Source organism: Molossus molossus, unplaced genomic scaffold (assembly GCF_014108415.1).
Source record: "Molossus molossus isolate mMolMol1 unplaced genomic scaffold, mMolMol1.p scaffold_m16_p_22, whole genome shotgun sequence".
Lineage (NCBI taxonomy): Eukaryota > Metazoa > Chordata > Mammalia > Chiroptera > Molossidae > Molossus > Molossus molossus.
Window position 1 is genome coordinate 708,914 of NW_023425358.1, and position 16,264 is coordinate 725,177.

At 47.9% G+C, this 16,264-nt stretch overlaps 2 protein-coding genes across 6 annotated transcripts in view; both read left to right on the forward strand.

The window, feature by feature from the left end:
• The window catches only part of TBCEL (tubulin folding cofactor E like), a 68,705-nt gene extending 63,923 nt beyond the window's left edge, over positions 1 to 4,782 (forward strand). For all 5 annotated transcript variants that reach the window (XM_036276163.1, XM_036276160.1, XM_036276165.1 and 2 more), the window contains one exon: positions 1,259 to 4,782. In XM_036276163.1, coding sequence (XP_036132056.1) covers positions 1,259 to 1,577 — 319 coding nt within the window. In that variant the 3' untranslated portion in view covers positions 1,578 to 4,782. The remainder of the gene's footprint in view (positions 1 to 1,258) is intronic.
• A 9,507-nt stretch (positions 4,783 to 14,289) lies between these two features.
• The window catches only part of TECTA (tectorin alpha), a 137,612-nt gene continuing 135,637 nt past the window's right edge, over positions 14,290 to 16,264 (forward strand). The window contains exon 1 of the mRNA XM_036276159.1: positions 14,290 to 14,357. Coding sequence (XP_036132052.1) covers positions 14,294 to 14,357 — 64 coding nt within the window. The 5' untranslated portion in view covers positions 14,290 to 14,293. The remainder of the gene's footprint in view (positions 14,358 to 16,264) is intronic.

Here is a 16,264-nt window from a genome sequence, read left to right on the forward strand (position 1 = left end):
CTCTCAGGCCACAGCTGTCTCACTGTGGCTCTGGTGCTCCCAGCAACTTCACGTGGCGCTGGTGTAGCTGAGTGAGAGCCGAGAGGAGGCTGGGAGAGGTGGGGGAATGGTCTCACGTGGCCCTCGTCTTCTGACCACGAGGTAACCTTCGGTGTCTTGGTTTTAATAAAGCTAATATCAGATCTTTTTAGCATTTTTCCTTCTCTGGTTTTTAGGAAACTGTTCAGCTTCTTCAGTAAAATCAGACTGATAGTGGAAATAAGACTTTCCAGATGGGACACTTGACCTTGGGACCCTAGTCTCACCTCTGTAACTCACTCTCCTCTGGTGTATCTTGCTCTTCACTACTGCCTTGATCAAGGAACTTGTCTCCCCTGTTCACCACTTTTGTACAAGAATTTGTCCTTGACTCTTCCACAGACCCCTTGTATTGTAGCTGATCAGACTAGGCTGGGACAAACAGGCATCGCCGCAAAGCTGGGTGAACAGACCCCTTGTATTGTAGCTGATCAGACTAGGCTGGGACAGTCAAACAAGGCATCGCCGCAGAGCTGGGTGAACAGACCCCTTGTATTGTAGCTGATCAGACGAGGCTGGGACAGTCAAACAAGGCATCGCCGCAGAGCTGGGTGAACAGACTCCTTGTATTGTAGCTGATCAGACTAGGCTGGGACAGTCAAACAGGGCATCGCCGCAGAGCTGGGTGAACAGACTCCTTGTATTGTAGCTGATCAGACTAGGCTGGGACAGTCAAACAGGGCATCGCCGCAGAGCTGGGTGAGCAGCTAACATACAACTAGATGTTTTTGTTTGTAAGTTTTGACTCTCCAGGTCCCAAGAGCTGCTGGCTACTTCCATCTTATCTTCCCATCTGCTCCAGGGAGCATCTCTGCCCTTCTGCATGATGACACCCAGAACGCAAGGTCTACAGATTGGACTCCTCTCTGATCTTTGTAGTGTCTTCTGTTCTAGGTTCTACTGTCCTTTCTAAGCCTGTTTCCATATGATGCTTAGCAGCAGGCGTGGTGACCCTCTTGAGGAGAAACTCTGTCCACAGGATGTGGTTTTGTTGTGACCTCAAAAGGGCCACATGTCAGACCACAGTCCGCAGTGGTCGTCAGACAGGTGCACAGATAGAACACTGGAACGGGGTATTAGGAAATGTTGAGTATTGCAGTGTGATTTACCAGCAGTCGTGAAAAAGTTTGTACTTCAGTTGCTAGTGGCTTAAGCTGACACTGTCCTTTTATCCTTCTAGGTATCACGAACTGATCACAAAATATGGGAAGTTGGAGCCTTTGGCAGAAGTGGATCTAAGACCCCAGAGCAGTGCAAAGGTCGAAGTCCACTTTAACGATCAGGTGGAGGAAATGAGCATCCGTCTGGACCAAACAGTGGCAGAGCTAAAGAAGCAGTTAAAGACCCTGGTCCAGCTGCCCACGAGCAGCATGCTCCTCTACCACTTTGACCACGAAGCGCCCTTCGGCCCCGAGGAGATGAAGCACAGCTCGCGGGCCGTGCACTCCTTCGGCATTCGGGACGGAGACAAGATTTACGTGGAATCCAAAACAAAGTGACCTCTGAGCCCAGACTTGTCGACACACACAGGACTTCTCGCAGGGCATCTGTTTCCATCGGTTTCTTTAGGAGGGGGAAGATTGTTTTGTTTTATGTTGCTTTGCTAAGGTTTGGAGAGTGATGGTGTTTCTTTTCCCCCAGAATGGGTAGGGGCTGTTGAGTACTTTTACCAAGGTCTGTGCGGCTCCGCCCGCGGAACTGCCGCAGCCGCAGCCTGTGCGCCCTCCCTCGGGGAAGGTGCGGGCCTCCCGGGCCGTGTTCTCTGGGATCGCCAGGCGCACCGGGGCGCACCCTGGGCGGGCATCCGAGAGGTCAGGCAGGAGACACGGTCTCGGGGCCTCTGGGGGGCGCAGTGCTCCGGCCCTCCCCACCCCCCCTCCTCGTGGTTTGGCTCAGTTTTTACTGTGATCTGTGTCAGCACATGTTCACTGAGAGTTTATTCTGTCCATGATTAACTTCTCAACTTGGGTGATTGGTTTTTTTCTTTATTTCTCCCTTTTGAAATAATTTAAAGTGTTTTGAACATTTTCAACCTGACCCTGATCTCAGGTACTCAGTTATAACCTATGACTCTTAGGGTCTTGAAGAAGGTGGACGAGAGGAGACCCCAGGAAAACTGCTGCTGTCCTCAGCCGGCAGATCCGACCTCGCTGGGTGTGGCTGCCCGTCCCAGTGCTCCCCACCCTCCACAGCAGTCATCGCGGTCACGCAGGGGACGGGTCCGGTTCCGGGGCTTCTTCTCTGGGCTTATTGAATGTATTTCCGCAGATCTGTCTTTTCCTTCATGACTTAGACTACTGGGAATAGAGGCCTGACCCGCAGCCCCCAGTAGAGGGCTGCCTGGCGTGCAGGGGCGGGCGGCAGGGAGCCGCAGCGCGGGAGGGGTGCGCGGCCCTGCCTGCCGTCCTTCCAGGGCCCTGCGTGAGCACGTTGCATGAGCGGCATCATCATCAAGGGAGCCTGCGCCAGCTCTCCCCGGGACTTTGTGATGTCACCGTGAGCAGTTCTTTCTGTTTTATAATTTAATTTAGTTGCCCCTACAGAACAGCTCTGACTCATTTATGAGTAAAGTATAAGTGTCAAAACTTCGGAATTGCCTCCAAGTCATAGTTTTTGCAGAAGCATATTTAAAGCACTTTTCTCTAAGAGCTAGTTCCTTAGTTGCGCCGAAGTCTTTCCATTGGTCCATTCTTTGCGTCTCCCTCATCTGTGTCTGTCCCCGCCCACCCTGTGTGTGGGCGGGGCTTGAGCGGCAGAGCGGGTGCAGAGGGCGTGCTTTCGGAGGGTCGCGGTCCTGCTGATGCTTTGACCTTTCCCATGATTCCATTGCTCCTACAGGTTTCTTATGAAACCTGTAGGTGGTTTTAGGTGGTTTGTAAATTCATGTATATGTTGTTGTGTTTGTTATTGTTGCTTTTTCATTTTTCCTGTGCCATAATAACAGGTATTTATTCTCCTAGTGCACTTCAGGTTCAGTATCTGTGAAGCCTTTGACCCAGGCCCACTGAGTCAGATCTCCGTTCACCGTAACGCTGAGGGTAGAGACCAAAGGGTTTGAGATGACGAATGAGGCCTGTTCGCCTACTGCTGCCAACTTTACCTTTTACAATCAGAAGTCGAGCTGTGGTGACCCAGGCTGGGTGTAGATGAGAATAATTATTTCGCAATCAGAATTTTCTGCCATATTTTTGGAAGTGGGAAGAGCGTGTGGCTGGGTGTCGTGAAGATGACACTGTGATGCTGTGTGTGTGTGTGTACGGTCAGTTTGGAGAGAGGAGCCGAGCCCTCTGCTGTGTCAGCCTGGGAAATAGACGTGCCCTTAGTTTCTGAGGTTGTGTGACCCTGACCCACAGCAGACAGCAGAGGGAACACTCAGTGTTATTCTAATCGCAAGTGGAGTGGTCACAATAAGATATTTTATATATGATAAAGTTTTATGAAATGCTTTTTTACTATGAGACCGGTCCCTTCTGTTGTTGCAGAACACTGTCGGTCAGCTGCAGGTAGTTCTCCACCGCGCCTGCACGTCAGGGCTGCTCGTTGGTTCCGTGCGGGTGTTTCCAGGCTGTTGTGACGGGCAGTTCTAATAACTGCTGAATAAGTTTTGATTGAGACAAAACCTAATACAATTACTGGTCTTTTAGAGTTACAGAAGTAAATGAGAAAAGCTATTTGAGCATGTGTACTTGTAGATTTATTTGAGTGGCTGAGTAAAGATGCTTCTTTTGAAATAAAATTGGTGCTGTGTAGACAATTGTAACCAAAATTATTTTTATAACAGGCCAAAAAGAGAGGACACCATGTATCTTTGAGTCTACAAGTAGGCCTAGTGGATTGCTGCTGCTTCTCTGTTCTAATGCTGACGTTTAGGTTCAGTGCGAGCACAGTACTGACACGTAGGAGTCCAAACGCTGTCGTGGCATCACAGATTTGTCGCTACAGCACAGTGTGTAAAATATCTTTTCTAAAATGGAAATTCTTCTCAGTTATGAAAAAGGAAAGGGGTAATAAAAGAAATCCAAATCAAAACCAACAGATCCTTTCTACCATGACAGCATGTAGCTAGCTGCTGAAGCCACAGTAGAAATCAATTTTCTAAATTGGATTGTTGAAATACCCCAAAGTGTTTTAAAGAAAAAAAAGTTCAGAGTTGTATGTCTTGTTTTATGATTAGAAGTTTCTATTGTTTCTGCAGCCTGTTGCCACCATTGCCATAGATAAATAAGAAAGTAGCAGATGTTATGTAACCACTTGTTTCTTTATAACCTTTTAATGAAAATCAGCTAAAAACATGAGCTGTGTGTAACAGAGCCTAATGTTACTATGCTGTGTTGTAAAATTTTGTTTACAGAACAGAATGAAAGTCCAGTGCTAACCAGTCCGCGGGGCTGCCCGTCCGCGGGGACGGAGCGCACAGCACCCGCCCAGGCCCTGGGTGCCCTCTGACCGCACTCTGCTGGCTGCGCCCAGGGCGGGGCGCCGTTCTCTGCCTGTCACTGCAGCCAGCAGGTCTCCCCTATTTCACTTAGCTTGGAAATACAACCGACTGCTTTCAGGACACCCGGAGCTCTCCGTGTTACCAGAAGTGTTGTGAACACTATTTTCCATAGGTGCTTCCTCAAACACACACCCATTGTAGTGATGAGGGGCTGGCTCTCAGGTCTTGCCAGTTGTCTCCTGCAGTTGATGGAAATATATATTTTATTTTAGAATATAATTTAACATGTTCTTTGCACTTTTTATTAATATATAGAGAGAGTTAATCTTTAAAAAAATTAAAAATCCAAGTCCGCTTTCTCTTTGTGTTCTGATTTTTTTTTTTTCTCGAGTTGTGTGGTCAAGATGTATGTTTATTTTTATATAACTAAAAATTGACATCAGTGCTGTGATGGGGTCCTCTGAGGACTGGCCTCAGCTGGTAAGAGTTTCACCATCTTAACAAACTCAATCGGAGTTTTGTTAAAGTTAAAAATCAAAACTGAGAAACAAAGTTCATAGGAAATGTGTTACTGTTTCTGTGTTAGCAAAATTACATACGTCTAACATGCTCAACATTCTTTAGAGATATTTGGCACCCCCTTTTTTGAGTAAGAATGAAAATCTCATCTTGATGATTTGGAAATTTGTGATACTTTTTTCCTTTGAAAAATAATTTTCCATAGGAATTATAGTTTTGGACATTTGAACCCTACCTGCTTATCAATAATTTCTTGGAAAACTTATACATTCACCTTAAGCCAAGAACTAAGGCCCAAGAACTGTACTTTATTTCTGTTTCTAAAGGAGAGTCTTTGACTTCTCAGTGCTTCAGAAGTGCATAAGTGTCATGACCTGTTCAAATTTAAAATCATTTCTACCTCATTCAGATTTTAAAGAACTATAATTTCAACCTCTGTGCTAAATTCTATTTAATTAGTATTTATTGTTAGCTTCCCTGAGTACTTGTAAGTACACTGTCTACTTGTGAGGTAAACATGTCAAGACATCAGCACTCACTGGACTGAAAAAATACTGTGACTTTCACATGACAGTGTTTATAACACAGTGCTGACCTTCGACCTTACCTTTTTCTTCTCAACTCTTCTCTGGGAAAAAAACAAGTTCTTCAGCTCAGACTTAGAGATTCAGAGTGCAAATGTAGCCAGGTAACTTCTGAAACGTACATAGGTTGTTACAGACCTATCGTCAGTCGTTGCACCTGCTTTAAGTTTTCCTGTAACTGAGAATTAGGAACTGAGCTAATCCATGAAAGGGGTAACACACCACATTGTAGTGCATCTTCTTAAAATATAATGTGTTTCTGATTCCTTCAGAAATTTGAGTGTTAGCACTAGAAATGTTTAGCATTTTTCCCAAAAAACTAATGTACTAAAATATTTATTCATATATATGTAATGAAGGTAATATACAAGAACCTATTCTTTTGCTTCCACCTTACCCTGAACTAAAGAAAACAACACATTAGGATTCAGCATTATTCTGCTGAGTTACTGGTGTTTTTACAACTTCATTTCAAAACACTGAAACAGTGACCTAAATAATAATTAGACCTAACAAACAGCCAACAAGAATAAAGGAAACACGTGCTCTTTAAACAGGTAAACTAAGAACTGCTGACAGCTGCGCGGTGCTCCGGCGGCTGGGACTGTGTGCTGCACAGCTGGGCTGGGCCACACGCTCACGGTCAGGAACGCCGACGCCAGGTGTTCCTCAGTGCGCTGGCCACACCCATCTGCCCGTCAGCCCACGTTCTCCGCCCTCCGCGTCCCGGAGTGGTGAACTCGGTGCGTCTGTGACTGCCCCTCTGAAATGCCTTGCTAGGCGCTGAGGCGCCCTGACAAGGGTAATGAAACAGCAACATGATGCAAGGACACTGACAAGTTGGTTTCTAACCTGAGAGCATTCTAGAGCCTTGAAACTGTTTCAGGAGACAAAGGTGAAAGAGGTCACTCTGTTCCAATTCAGACTTGAATCAAGGAGACATCAGTGCCCCAGTAAACGTAAAATTGGTATTTACAGAAAAACTCGTGGAGCCTGTATTAAAGGTTTGATACGGGAAGGATGAGGCTGTCACTGCTATTGTTTCTCCTGGGATTTGAGAGCCTTGAGAAGAACAGAAGTATTGTTTGTAGAACAGAAGAGCCGGACTATCTATAATGGTCGGCAGGAAGTAGGTCCACCAACAATTATTATTCGATTTCAGTTTGCGTCTTTCCCAGACCCTTCTTGAGTGCTGCTCAGTCACTATAGGTAATGCACTTCAGGTGTTAATCAGAATGGGAATAAGAGGAGGCAGATGTTCAAGCAGACTGAAGAGAAGGGATGTTTTCTGATATGTCTGCAACAGGTGAGGCAGATGTAAGCATCACTCCACTGTTAGAGAATACAGTTAGGACATTATGAATGGCTTTGGTTGTGTTAAAATTTTGTTTGATTTAAATTCCAATTTGTTTACAAAAAGAAGTCTTTAAATGTTAAAGGAGGTATACATTAGAAAATCCCATTCTAACCCTTGTACTCTATCTCTTATTATTAGCTTATGTGTCTTTCCAGAGTTTAAACAAATATTAGCAAAGGAGACTATATCTTCATACAGTTCCCCTTATAGAGTCAAGTTAGTATGTTACAGAATATCATGCACCTTGCTTTTATTAAAACTTAAAATGTTACCCTCTCTAATAGCAGTACCCAGGGGGTCACCTCACCCTTTGTTGGCAGCATGACATAGGTGTAATTTGTAGCACTGTGACACACAGCCTCTCTGTCTTCCATCTGCTGCAGTGAGCACATACTCTTCCCCAGGTCTGAGATAAACCTGTGGGACGCACTTGTCCGTCACCAGGCTGCTGCAGACTTCCCTGCTGCTTACTGTCCGCTGGCTGGGAGACTCGCCACTGCCCACAAGTCTTCATGTTCTCTCTTCAGGACACTTCCCCTTGAACACAAAATACATGACAGCATGTATCACCGAAAACTCCACATGTTAGAAAGACGCCTCCTAATCATTGTCTCTCCAGGCCACCTGACGGAGGCTGTGAAATAGCCACCGTCGCTTCAGGCTCACACACGCCGAGATGACCCCTCTATACACCAAGCTTAGGCTCGTTTCTCCTTGCCGTGTGCATCCCACGCCCACCCACACGTGCATGTGTGTGACCTGCGTGGGGGGGCACTGATGCGACCGTGGGAGGTGCACAGAGTCCAGGCCACTCAGTCACACAGCTTGCTCATGGCCAGTGCCAGGCGCCCCTTCCTGTCCCATGACAGGTTCCCACCAGTCCCACTTGCTGTATGACCTGATGTCCAGCAGGGCTAGCTTGTGGGAGACTTCTGGGTGCATGACTCGTCTTGGTCAAGTGCTCTGTACTGGCTTGGCTGCAGGTTTGCTGCTCTTGCTGCAGGTGCGTGACCTTACTCCAGAACTCAGAGGCCTGTGGGCTGGGACTCGCCCTGAGTTTTGAAATGAACCGTACATTTCAACTTTTCCACCACTGACACCCTTCAACAACAGTCTCCCGAACATGTGACCCGCCTGGCAGGCTTGCTTGCGTTTCAGCCTGGGGCTGCGACGTCAGGCTGGAAGGCGCCGTGTGACCGCGATGTGGCCAGCAGTCCTCCTAGGCATGGGGTGCTCGGCCTCTCCCCAAAGGAAGCTACAGAGAGCGGAACAGTTCCTGCTCGAGAAGTTACAAGATGCAGCACTTTGTTTCGCCTAGCTTTTACTTTGAAAGGGAGGTCCAAGCATGAGCCTGACCACTGCGTTGCTAACAACCGTTGCTGAGCAGCTCTGAATCCTTGAAGGATTTGTCTTCCACCTCCGGGAGCACCTGCCTCACCAACGCCGCTAGCCTGTCAGCTTAGTGTTACCAACATTATGGATCACGGTGACGTTCTGTAGAATCCAGAGGGTCCCGATCTCAGCCCTGGGGAAAAACGATAAATATATTTTGCTGTCTGTTCTATTTGAACATGAACTATTTCTGATCTTTGTTCCTGATTCAGGTGGGGAAGAGATGCATTTGCCAACTGAATGGCCACATATCACGCACCTGAAGCCATGTTCACTGGCTCTAGGGTGTGAGCAGAGCAGCTGCTGCTTGGGCTGCTGCCCGCTGAGCTTGCGCCGTCCGTGGGCTGTCCTGAGGGTCATCGTGGCAATTCAGTGGGGTGCAGTGGAGCCCCCCGCTCCGGCTCGTTAAGTAAGAGTGGCACCAGTTTTCACCACCTGCCCCTGACCTCAGGACGCAATCCTGTTTTGTGTTTTCTACCTCGGCTGGAGTGGACCCACAGACCTAGGACCCAGTGTGCTCAGTGCATCTATCTCAGTTACATATTGGAACCTGAAAACTGACATTCAGGTGTGCAGCCCTGTGCCCCACCCCATACGCTAGGCTTGGCCAGGACTCCTTCCCGGAGCCCTGTGTGTTCCCACTCTATCAGGGTCTTTGGGTATCAATGTGAACTCAAACCCCGGTCCAGTGACAATTTTGCCCCAGTCCTCAAAATGTCTAGGCATCCCCTTGCCCCTAGTCTACAGTCACTCAAGAAAATGGCCATAGGTCTTTGGGGGAAAGGACTGGAAGGATCATTACCATGTGTGCCTGCCCTGGTGGTGCAGGGTTCTTCCCTTTGGGGACCCAGTCACCTTTTCAGTCTGTGGATTCCAGATTTCAAGATTGACTCAGATTCACAAACAGCAACTTTTTATTGGGGCAGCGGCCTTCGGGCTCTTGCTCACGAAGTCTCGCTCTTGTTTTTTTTTTTTTTTTTTTTTTTTTATCCTCACCCGAGGACATTTTTCCATTTTTTTGTTCAGGTAGAGTGGGAGGGAGAGAGAGGAACAGAGAGAGAGAGAAACATCGATGTGAAAGGAACACATCGAGTGGCTGCCACCCGCACAACCGACCAGGGCCGGGGACAAACTGCAACCGAGGTACGCGCCCTTAGCGGGAACCAAACCCGGGTCTCTCAGGACCACAGGCCGACGCTCTAACCGCTGAGCCAAACCGGCCAGGGCTCGCTCTTGGTTTTATACTACAAGAAGCAATGCCCTTGTGGCTTGCCATGGACTCTGCCCCTCAGACGCCATGCTCCATTAACCATCCCCACAGCTCTCTGAACCAGGCCCCTTGGCGCTCGCTCTGGTCTGTCAGTCATGGTGAAGATGACGATCCCCGGCTACCTGGCTTCTTGTTTCAGGCGCCCACAATGTCCCTGCTGTCAGACAGTCAGGGCCTGTGACCGCCCTCCTGCCGCGATGCCGGCCTGCAGAGGAACCTGCCTGAGCTCGTAGTGTTGCCTGCGCTCTGCTCGCCAGCAGGTTCCACCGGCTTTGGTGGATAACGTGAGCTTTCTCAGGGAACAGGGGCATCGGGAGGTTCTCCGGACTCACACCATGTATCTGGTCCAGCACGTTCACATCCCTGAGCCTTTCCATTCCTCTGTCGTCTGTCAGTCATTTAGGCATTTCAGCCTCACTCAGCGGAGGCTTCTAGGAGCTGCCCTGGCAGCGACTTTGGGTTATCCCACATCCTTGCCAGTGTGAAAGGCTGTTCCCTAGAGAGTGCCCCAGTCAACAGGCATTCCCTTATTCTGGGTGTGGCCCCGCCTCCTTGACAGCACCCTCCCAACAATCCAGGCCCACGGGGACTTCTCTCCCCCACTCTGCGCCAGGGCCCCAGGTCCTGCCGCTGCCGGGGGTAGTCCTCCGGCTCTCACCGTGCCCAGCATGTCTGGCCTGGGTCCTGCTGCAACTTCACCTGATCATAAGCCAGCAGTGGGGAGAGGGAGGGGGAGGGGAGCAGCTTCTAAGAAGGGTGGGCACTGGTGCCTTGTGGGAGACAAGACCTGCTCTTGTCTTCCTGTTCTGGGAGAAATTTTTGGCTCTTAATGGGGTTGAGTTAAATATGTCTGAGGGCTCAGAAGTCTGAGAAACTCAGCCACAGTCCCTGGGGACATCTCCTGGAGGGTGCCTTCACACACACACACACACACACACACGCGCGCATATATGCACATGTTTGTATATGATAAATCTTATCATATAAAGTTATATATATATGGTTTTCCCAGTTAGGCCCTGATTTTTGCACAATAGAGCTGCCTCAGTTGAGTTTTTTGTCAGCTCAAGTAACCTCTCTAAACCAATAATTGCTCATTAGAGAAGTTCTGCTTTGGGTGGAAAATATTAGGCCATTGGCCAGGCACTGCCCCAAGAGGAATGACCTTTGGCTTCAACCCCGAGGCTGAGCCTGTGAGAAACCCCTGCCGAACCCACTGGCCCACCACAATTCTCAGTGCCTTCCTTCTGCTGAGCTCAGAATCTCTCTTTCATAGAAAATGAGTAAGAAACTTAAGAAAAACCAAATCAAACCCTCAGCTTTAGGGAATTACAGATGTTGGGTGTCAGCGTCTCTCCTCCTGCAGAAGCCCGGGCTGTGCAGTCTGTGATGCACAAGCACCTTTGGTCTGCATCTTGTCAGAAATCTCTGCTCACTTTGCACCTTCAACAAAACCAGCCCTGCTGCCAGTGGGTCATGAAAAGATTTTTGTCCAAACTCCTAGATACAGACAACAAAACGATACTCCCCCATGGGGGAGGGGTTGGGAGTAGGCGAAAGGGATTAAAACGCCCGAATGGCCCGTTATAAAAAGGATCACAGGAATGTAGGTACAGCATGGGGAATATAGTCAATACTATGACTGCTGTGAGGTGCCGGACGGGGACCAGCCTTCTCGGGTTATATGTCTAATCAGTGCTGTACACCTGAAACTAATATAATATTGCATGGCAACTATACTGTAATAACATTTTTAAGCAATCAAAAAAATAAATAAGATAAAAAACGGCAAAAATAGATGTTTTTTTTCATTTCTCCATCTGTGGCCACTGAGTGAACACCTGAAATGCCCCCTCACTGACCAGCTTCCTGCCGAGCAGACCAGCGCCCCAGACGCGGGCCCTGCCACTGGGTTCTCAGTGGGACGCTCTCCAGGCCTGCGCCACCCTGTGCACCTGGTTCTGCCCAGAGGGCATTTGTCTCAGCGGGAGTCCCACCTCAAGAAAGACGCCGCATCGCATATGGGTCAAAAGGCTGCGACACAAATACCCCTGAGCGCAGGAAGGGAGACGAAGCCATCACCAGGCCTGGGCAGTTCTTAAACAGAACCGACCATTTGCTCCCAGACTTCAGGTCGACTGCGGGGCTGAACCTATAAAACTAGGCAAGGAGGGGTTTTCCAGGGGGGTCTAGGGTTAATTTTATTTTGGTTAGGCACTTAAAATTAGATGTTCTGTTCCATAAACGTGCTTTTGGAGGGAAATAAACACTTGATATCTGTGGGATATCCTGTGGAGGGTCCTTAGCACAGTGAGAGCGCAAGCTTAATGTGAAGCTACTGAAGTTTGGGCTTTGAGAAAAATATCGAATAATTCATACTAAACAATTAGTATCCCAAATACTCTTGCCCATTTTAGGACAACTTGCTCAAAACTGGAATTGTGTTGTTTGGTACAGTCGACATTTAACGTCTGGTCAGAGACAGATTTGGAGAACTCAAATATTTTCCACTGATTTATATAGAGTTTTTTCCTGTTACATTGAAATGATTTCTTTTTAAACAAATTTTACTCGAAATATTTTGCATAGTAAACTTAGTTTATGCCTTAGCCAATTTGTCTCATTCTTCGTCTATCTTCGCGTGGTTTTCCTCGTTATAATACATCTTCAATCATTTACTTACTGTCAGAAGGGGTCTGTCTGCCCCTCCCCCTCGAAGACCTTCCCTGGGCTTCACGAGGCTTCCAGAACGGGGTTGGCTTTTCCTGGGGAAAGCTCACACCACACTGTTTACCTCCTTCAGTTTTGCTAGAAAGGGCCTAGACTGTCCCACGGCACAGTGTGGGCCACAGAGGAAAGAGAAGAAATGAAGCCGAGAAAAGTTTGAGAAACTTTCTTTAAATACTCCGTGCACACCTGTGAAAAGCCGAGCAGAGCCGACCTGTGGCAATGGTTCAAACCCATGGAAACTGAAAAGACTTGAGTAGAAAACCAGCCTCAGCTACATGTTGGAGGCAGCAGCTTTGTCTGAGTTTTAGTCCCATGCTACTGGATGCTAATTCTGTAACGTTATACAGTTGCCTTTTTTTTGGGTACAAAAGTAGAAGGGGGGTTTCTTTTGTGTTTTTCAGTGCAAAGTGATTCCGATCAGAAAGGCTTGAGGTTTCAGCTCCAAGTACCTGACATTTCCATCTGAATCTACTGTTTTAAGGGGTGGGGGGAGGTCTAGTTTTTCAGGAAAAGAGCCTCTCCACACAATCCTGAAACTGATCTTTAGATTCACTTTTCCTTAATCAATAGAAAAAAACTTGATTGCAACTCAACACTTCCCTGACTCTAGCGCAGGACTAACTGAATTTTTGGTTTTAAGAGTAGGGGATTCAGACATCATTTCAGGAATCAGAAATAATTGGCAGCCAGAGGGGAGAACTGACATGAATTCTTGTTTGGCCTAATTTTTTCCTGGTTTACCAAGATTTGGCTTAATACCTCTGACTCATTCCTCCAGTCTCTACAGAACAGGTTAGTGACGTTTCTCGTAAGTGCAGGTATTTAAATGCATTCTCCTTGTTGCTCTCTGAACTGTTTCCCTAAGGGCAGCGCTCAGCGTCCCCTCCGCTAAAGCTCTGTGGTCTCAGCAGAAGTCTTTGCACCATTTTGGGCAAAACTGCTGAGAATGACGTGTTGAGCTTCAGTGTGTGCACTTGAGAGTGCGAGAGGCGCGAGGAAACCCTGCCAGGGTGGAGCTCCTGGTTTCTCCACGGGTTTGGACTGAAGAGCTGCGGTAGCCTCCGGTATTAAGAGGAGGGCTTTGTGTTCAAGAGGACTGCCGACGCCGGGTCTAGCCAGGCGCTGGGTGGGGATGCCGGTGCAGGTAGGTTCCCCCGGAGCCTGCAGCTCAGCCCTGGGCTGTCTGCTCTCCTGACCTGGGGGAAGCAGCCCGTTCAGCTGCTTCTGCCTGGAAGGCAGACAGGTTCACCGTATGAGGTTCCTTGGTTAATTTGCTGGGCTAATTACTTGCTTGTGTGCTGAGGTCTATTTTCATTGTAACTCCAAGGAGCATGTTTATGACCCTACCTCTTTGTCCACTGCACGCTGGGGGTCCGGGCACAGTCTGAGACTGCCCACGGATCGGGTCGGCGCCTCCAAACGCTGGAGTGGCCCATGCGATGGGGCCGGCGATGGCAAAGGCTCCGCGCTCCCACCTGTAGAAATGCATCGTGTTCAGTTGACTGTATTTCAACCTCATTGAGAGCTTTGTGAGCATCAGAAGAGCCAGGTGTCAGAGAGGAGACACAGCAGGGGACCTACATCCTCAGAGCGGTCCCCTCAGTCCTCTGGAAACTCCTCAGGGCTGCAGAGCGGGGGTCGCTTACTGGCCACCACTGTGCTCGTTGACTTTCTATAATTCGCTGCCGTTTGAATGGTCTCATTACACTTCCGAACTGGCTTCCGGGGCAGTTTAACTGTTCGTGAAGTGTCCAGCTTGGGAGGACCTGCTGTGCGCGGGCCCCAGCCCGGCTGGGGCTGTGGACTGGTCCTGCGGGTCTGTTCTGGGTGGGGATGTTCTTGGGATTTGCCACCACGTGCACCCGCTGTTCTGTGTACTCTGGCAAGCTGGGGATTTGTTTTCTTTTTCTTTTTAAAATTCCAGGATGAATTATTCATCATTACTTAGAATTGGGGTCTCTTTCATCTTCGCACTTGTACAGCACCGAGGTGAGTACCGCGGATTTTGTGAAACTCTGATTAGCAAGCTCTTGAATTCATAGAGACACTTCCGAGGGAACTGTGTGGTCCGGGCATGTTCATGTGAGGACAGACACAGCGAGAGAGATGTAGACTGAATTTTGTTGTCAAAAGCAAAACATTACCTTTGGACAATGTTTATTTACATCCCTACCTTTTCTATTTAACTGTGAACACACTTTATATAGACCAGATTGCCCTATGTCAATAGACTGGTCTGTAAGATAATGCAAATTATTTTCATGAAAGCACACAGGATGGGTGTGTGAGCAGCCCATACCTAATGATTTATCCCCATTAAGGCCTTTAACTTGTGGTGGAGACTTAGCCCAAATCAGGAAGTTCCAATGGCATTGGTGTTGGCGGCCTGTGTCTCGGTGGCTTTTCACAAAGGCCAGAAATCTGAAACTGTAGGTGAAACTGAAACATTACTGCCCTCAGTGATTTTCTCTTTCTCTGTGGCATTGCCCAGGGCAGGCGAGAAGCCACCGCATTTCGTTCTGCTGTTTTTCGATTTTAGAAAAGCAAGGAGGGGAAGTCTATGTGGATCTGAAGCCTCTATGGCGAAAATTCGGAAGCACCTTTCTTTGTTTTGTCACCCAGCACATGGTTCCGTCTGAGTGGACAGCTCTGTCAGGCGTGTGCACCCTCACATTTTCTGGGGTTGGGTACATTTGAACAGTTGTATCATGCAAACGATAGTGTGAGGCCCACAGTGCTGAGTCCGCTGACGTGAAGCTCCCAGCCCTGCTCTAAGAGGGTTTGTTTTATTTGGTGAAAACAAAAACAAAGTCCAGTGAGCACAGTCATGTTTATTATAAAATCCCCAGCCATGGGTAGGAATATTCTTTCTTTTATTAACTCTGATGGTATTAAACAGACTATGCTGTTAGTAACTTCCAAGGTAGAAATTGCTACAATCAAACCTACTCCCTTTTATTAAGCACCTTTTTTTTTATTCAATAAGTATTTTTTAAGTAGTTACAATATTATATAACTTTGTTATTTGCATTCTTCTTAAAATTGAAAAAAATTTAACTCTCTGTTCTTTCCTGTTCAAAGTCAAGCAATAGTTAGGATCACTCATGATGAGAAGAATCTTGCAAATTGACCTCACTGTTGGGGCAGAGAGAGGTTAGGGACAGTCTTCATGAGTGAGTTCTGTCGCCTCCATGAGGGGTATGGGTTTTCCACTTCCTAGGCAGATTTGCCAGCACTGCCCGAAATGCCAATTACTCTTTCCATTAAAACGACTACAGTGCAGTGTGAATATAAGCCCATCTTCATACTTGGGCATCACTTCTAAATAGTTCCTCATGAAGGATAAATCCATGACACGATTTGATTTATTATCATTAATTTGAGAAATTTTATCACCTTTCAAGTTTAATAAGTAACTGCGTATGATGTTAAAATAGGGATTATAAAGAGGTTTTAAAAAATTCCTACCTTCTAAGAATTTTGAATTTGTTACTTCTGTGTAAATATGAATGTTCAAGAAGGCCTTTGCCTACCAGTTGTGACTTCAAATAAAACTTGTCAGCTGAGTGCCCCTGTGACTACATTAGCTACAGCACCTCCTACAGGTGGACAGTTGGTTGGCTTCCCAGAGGCTGCTGGGGCTTGGGGAGCAATGCGCCCGCACTGGTGGCCAGGCTGGTTGTCCCTGCTTCCCTTTGCGGCCGGCCTGGGGAGCAGGCGAGCTCTCCGTGCGCAGAGCAGGGAGAGCAGGCCCGGGCCTCCGCCTTCGCTCTGACCTGAGCAGCTGTCTGCACACTGAGCAGCTCCCAGTTCATGGCCAGGCGCTTGCCAGCCTCTCCGCCCCCTCAGCACAGAGCAGGGCCTTTCCCAAGGAGAGGGCGGGCCTGCGGGCAGCA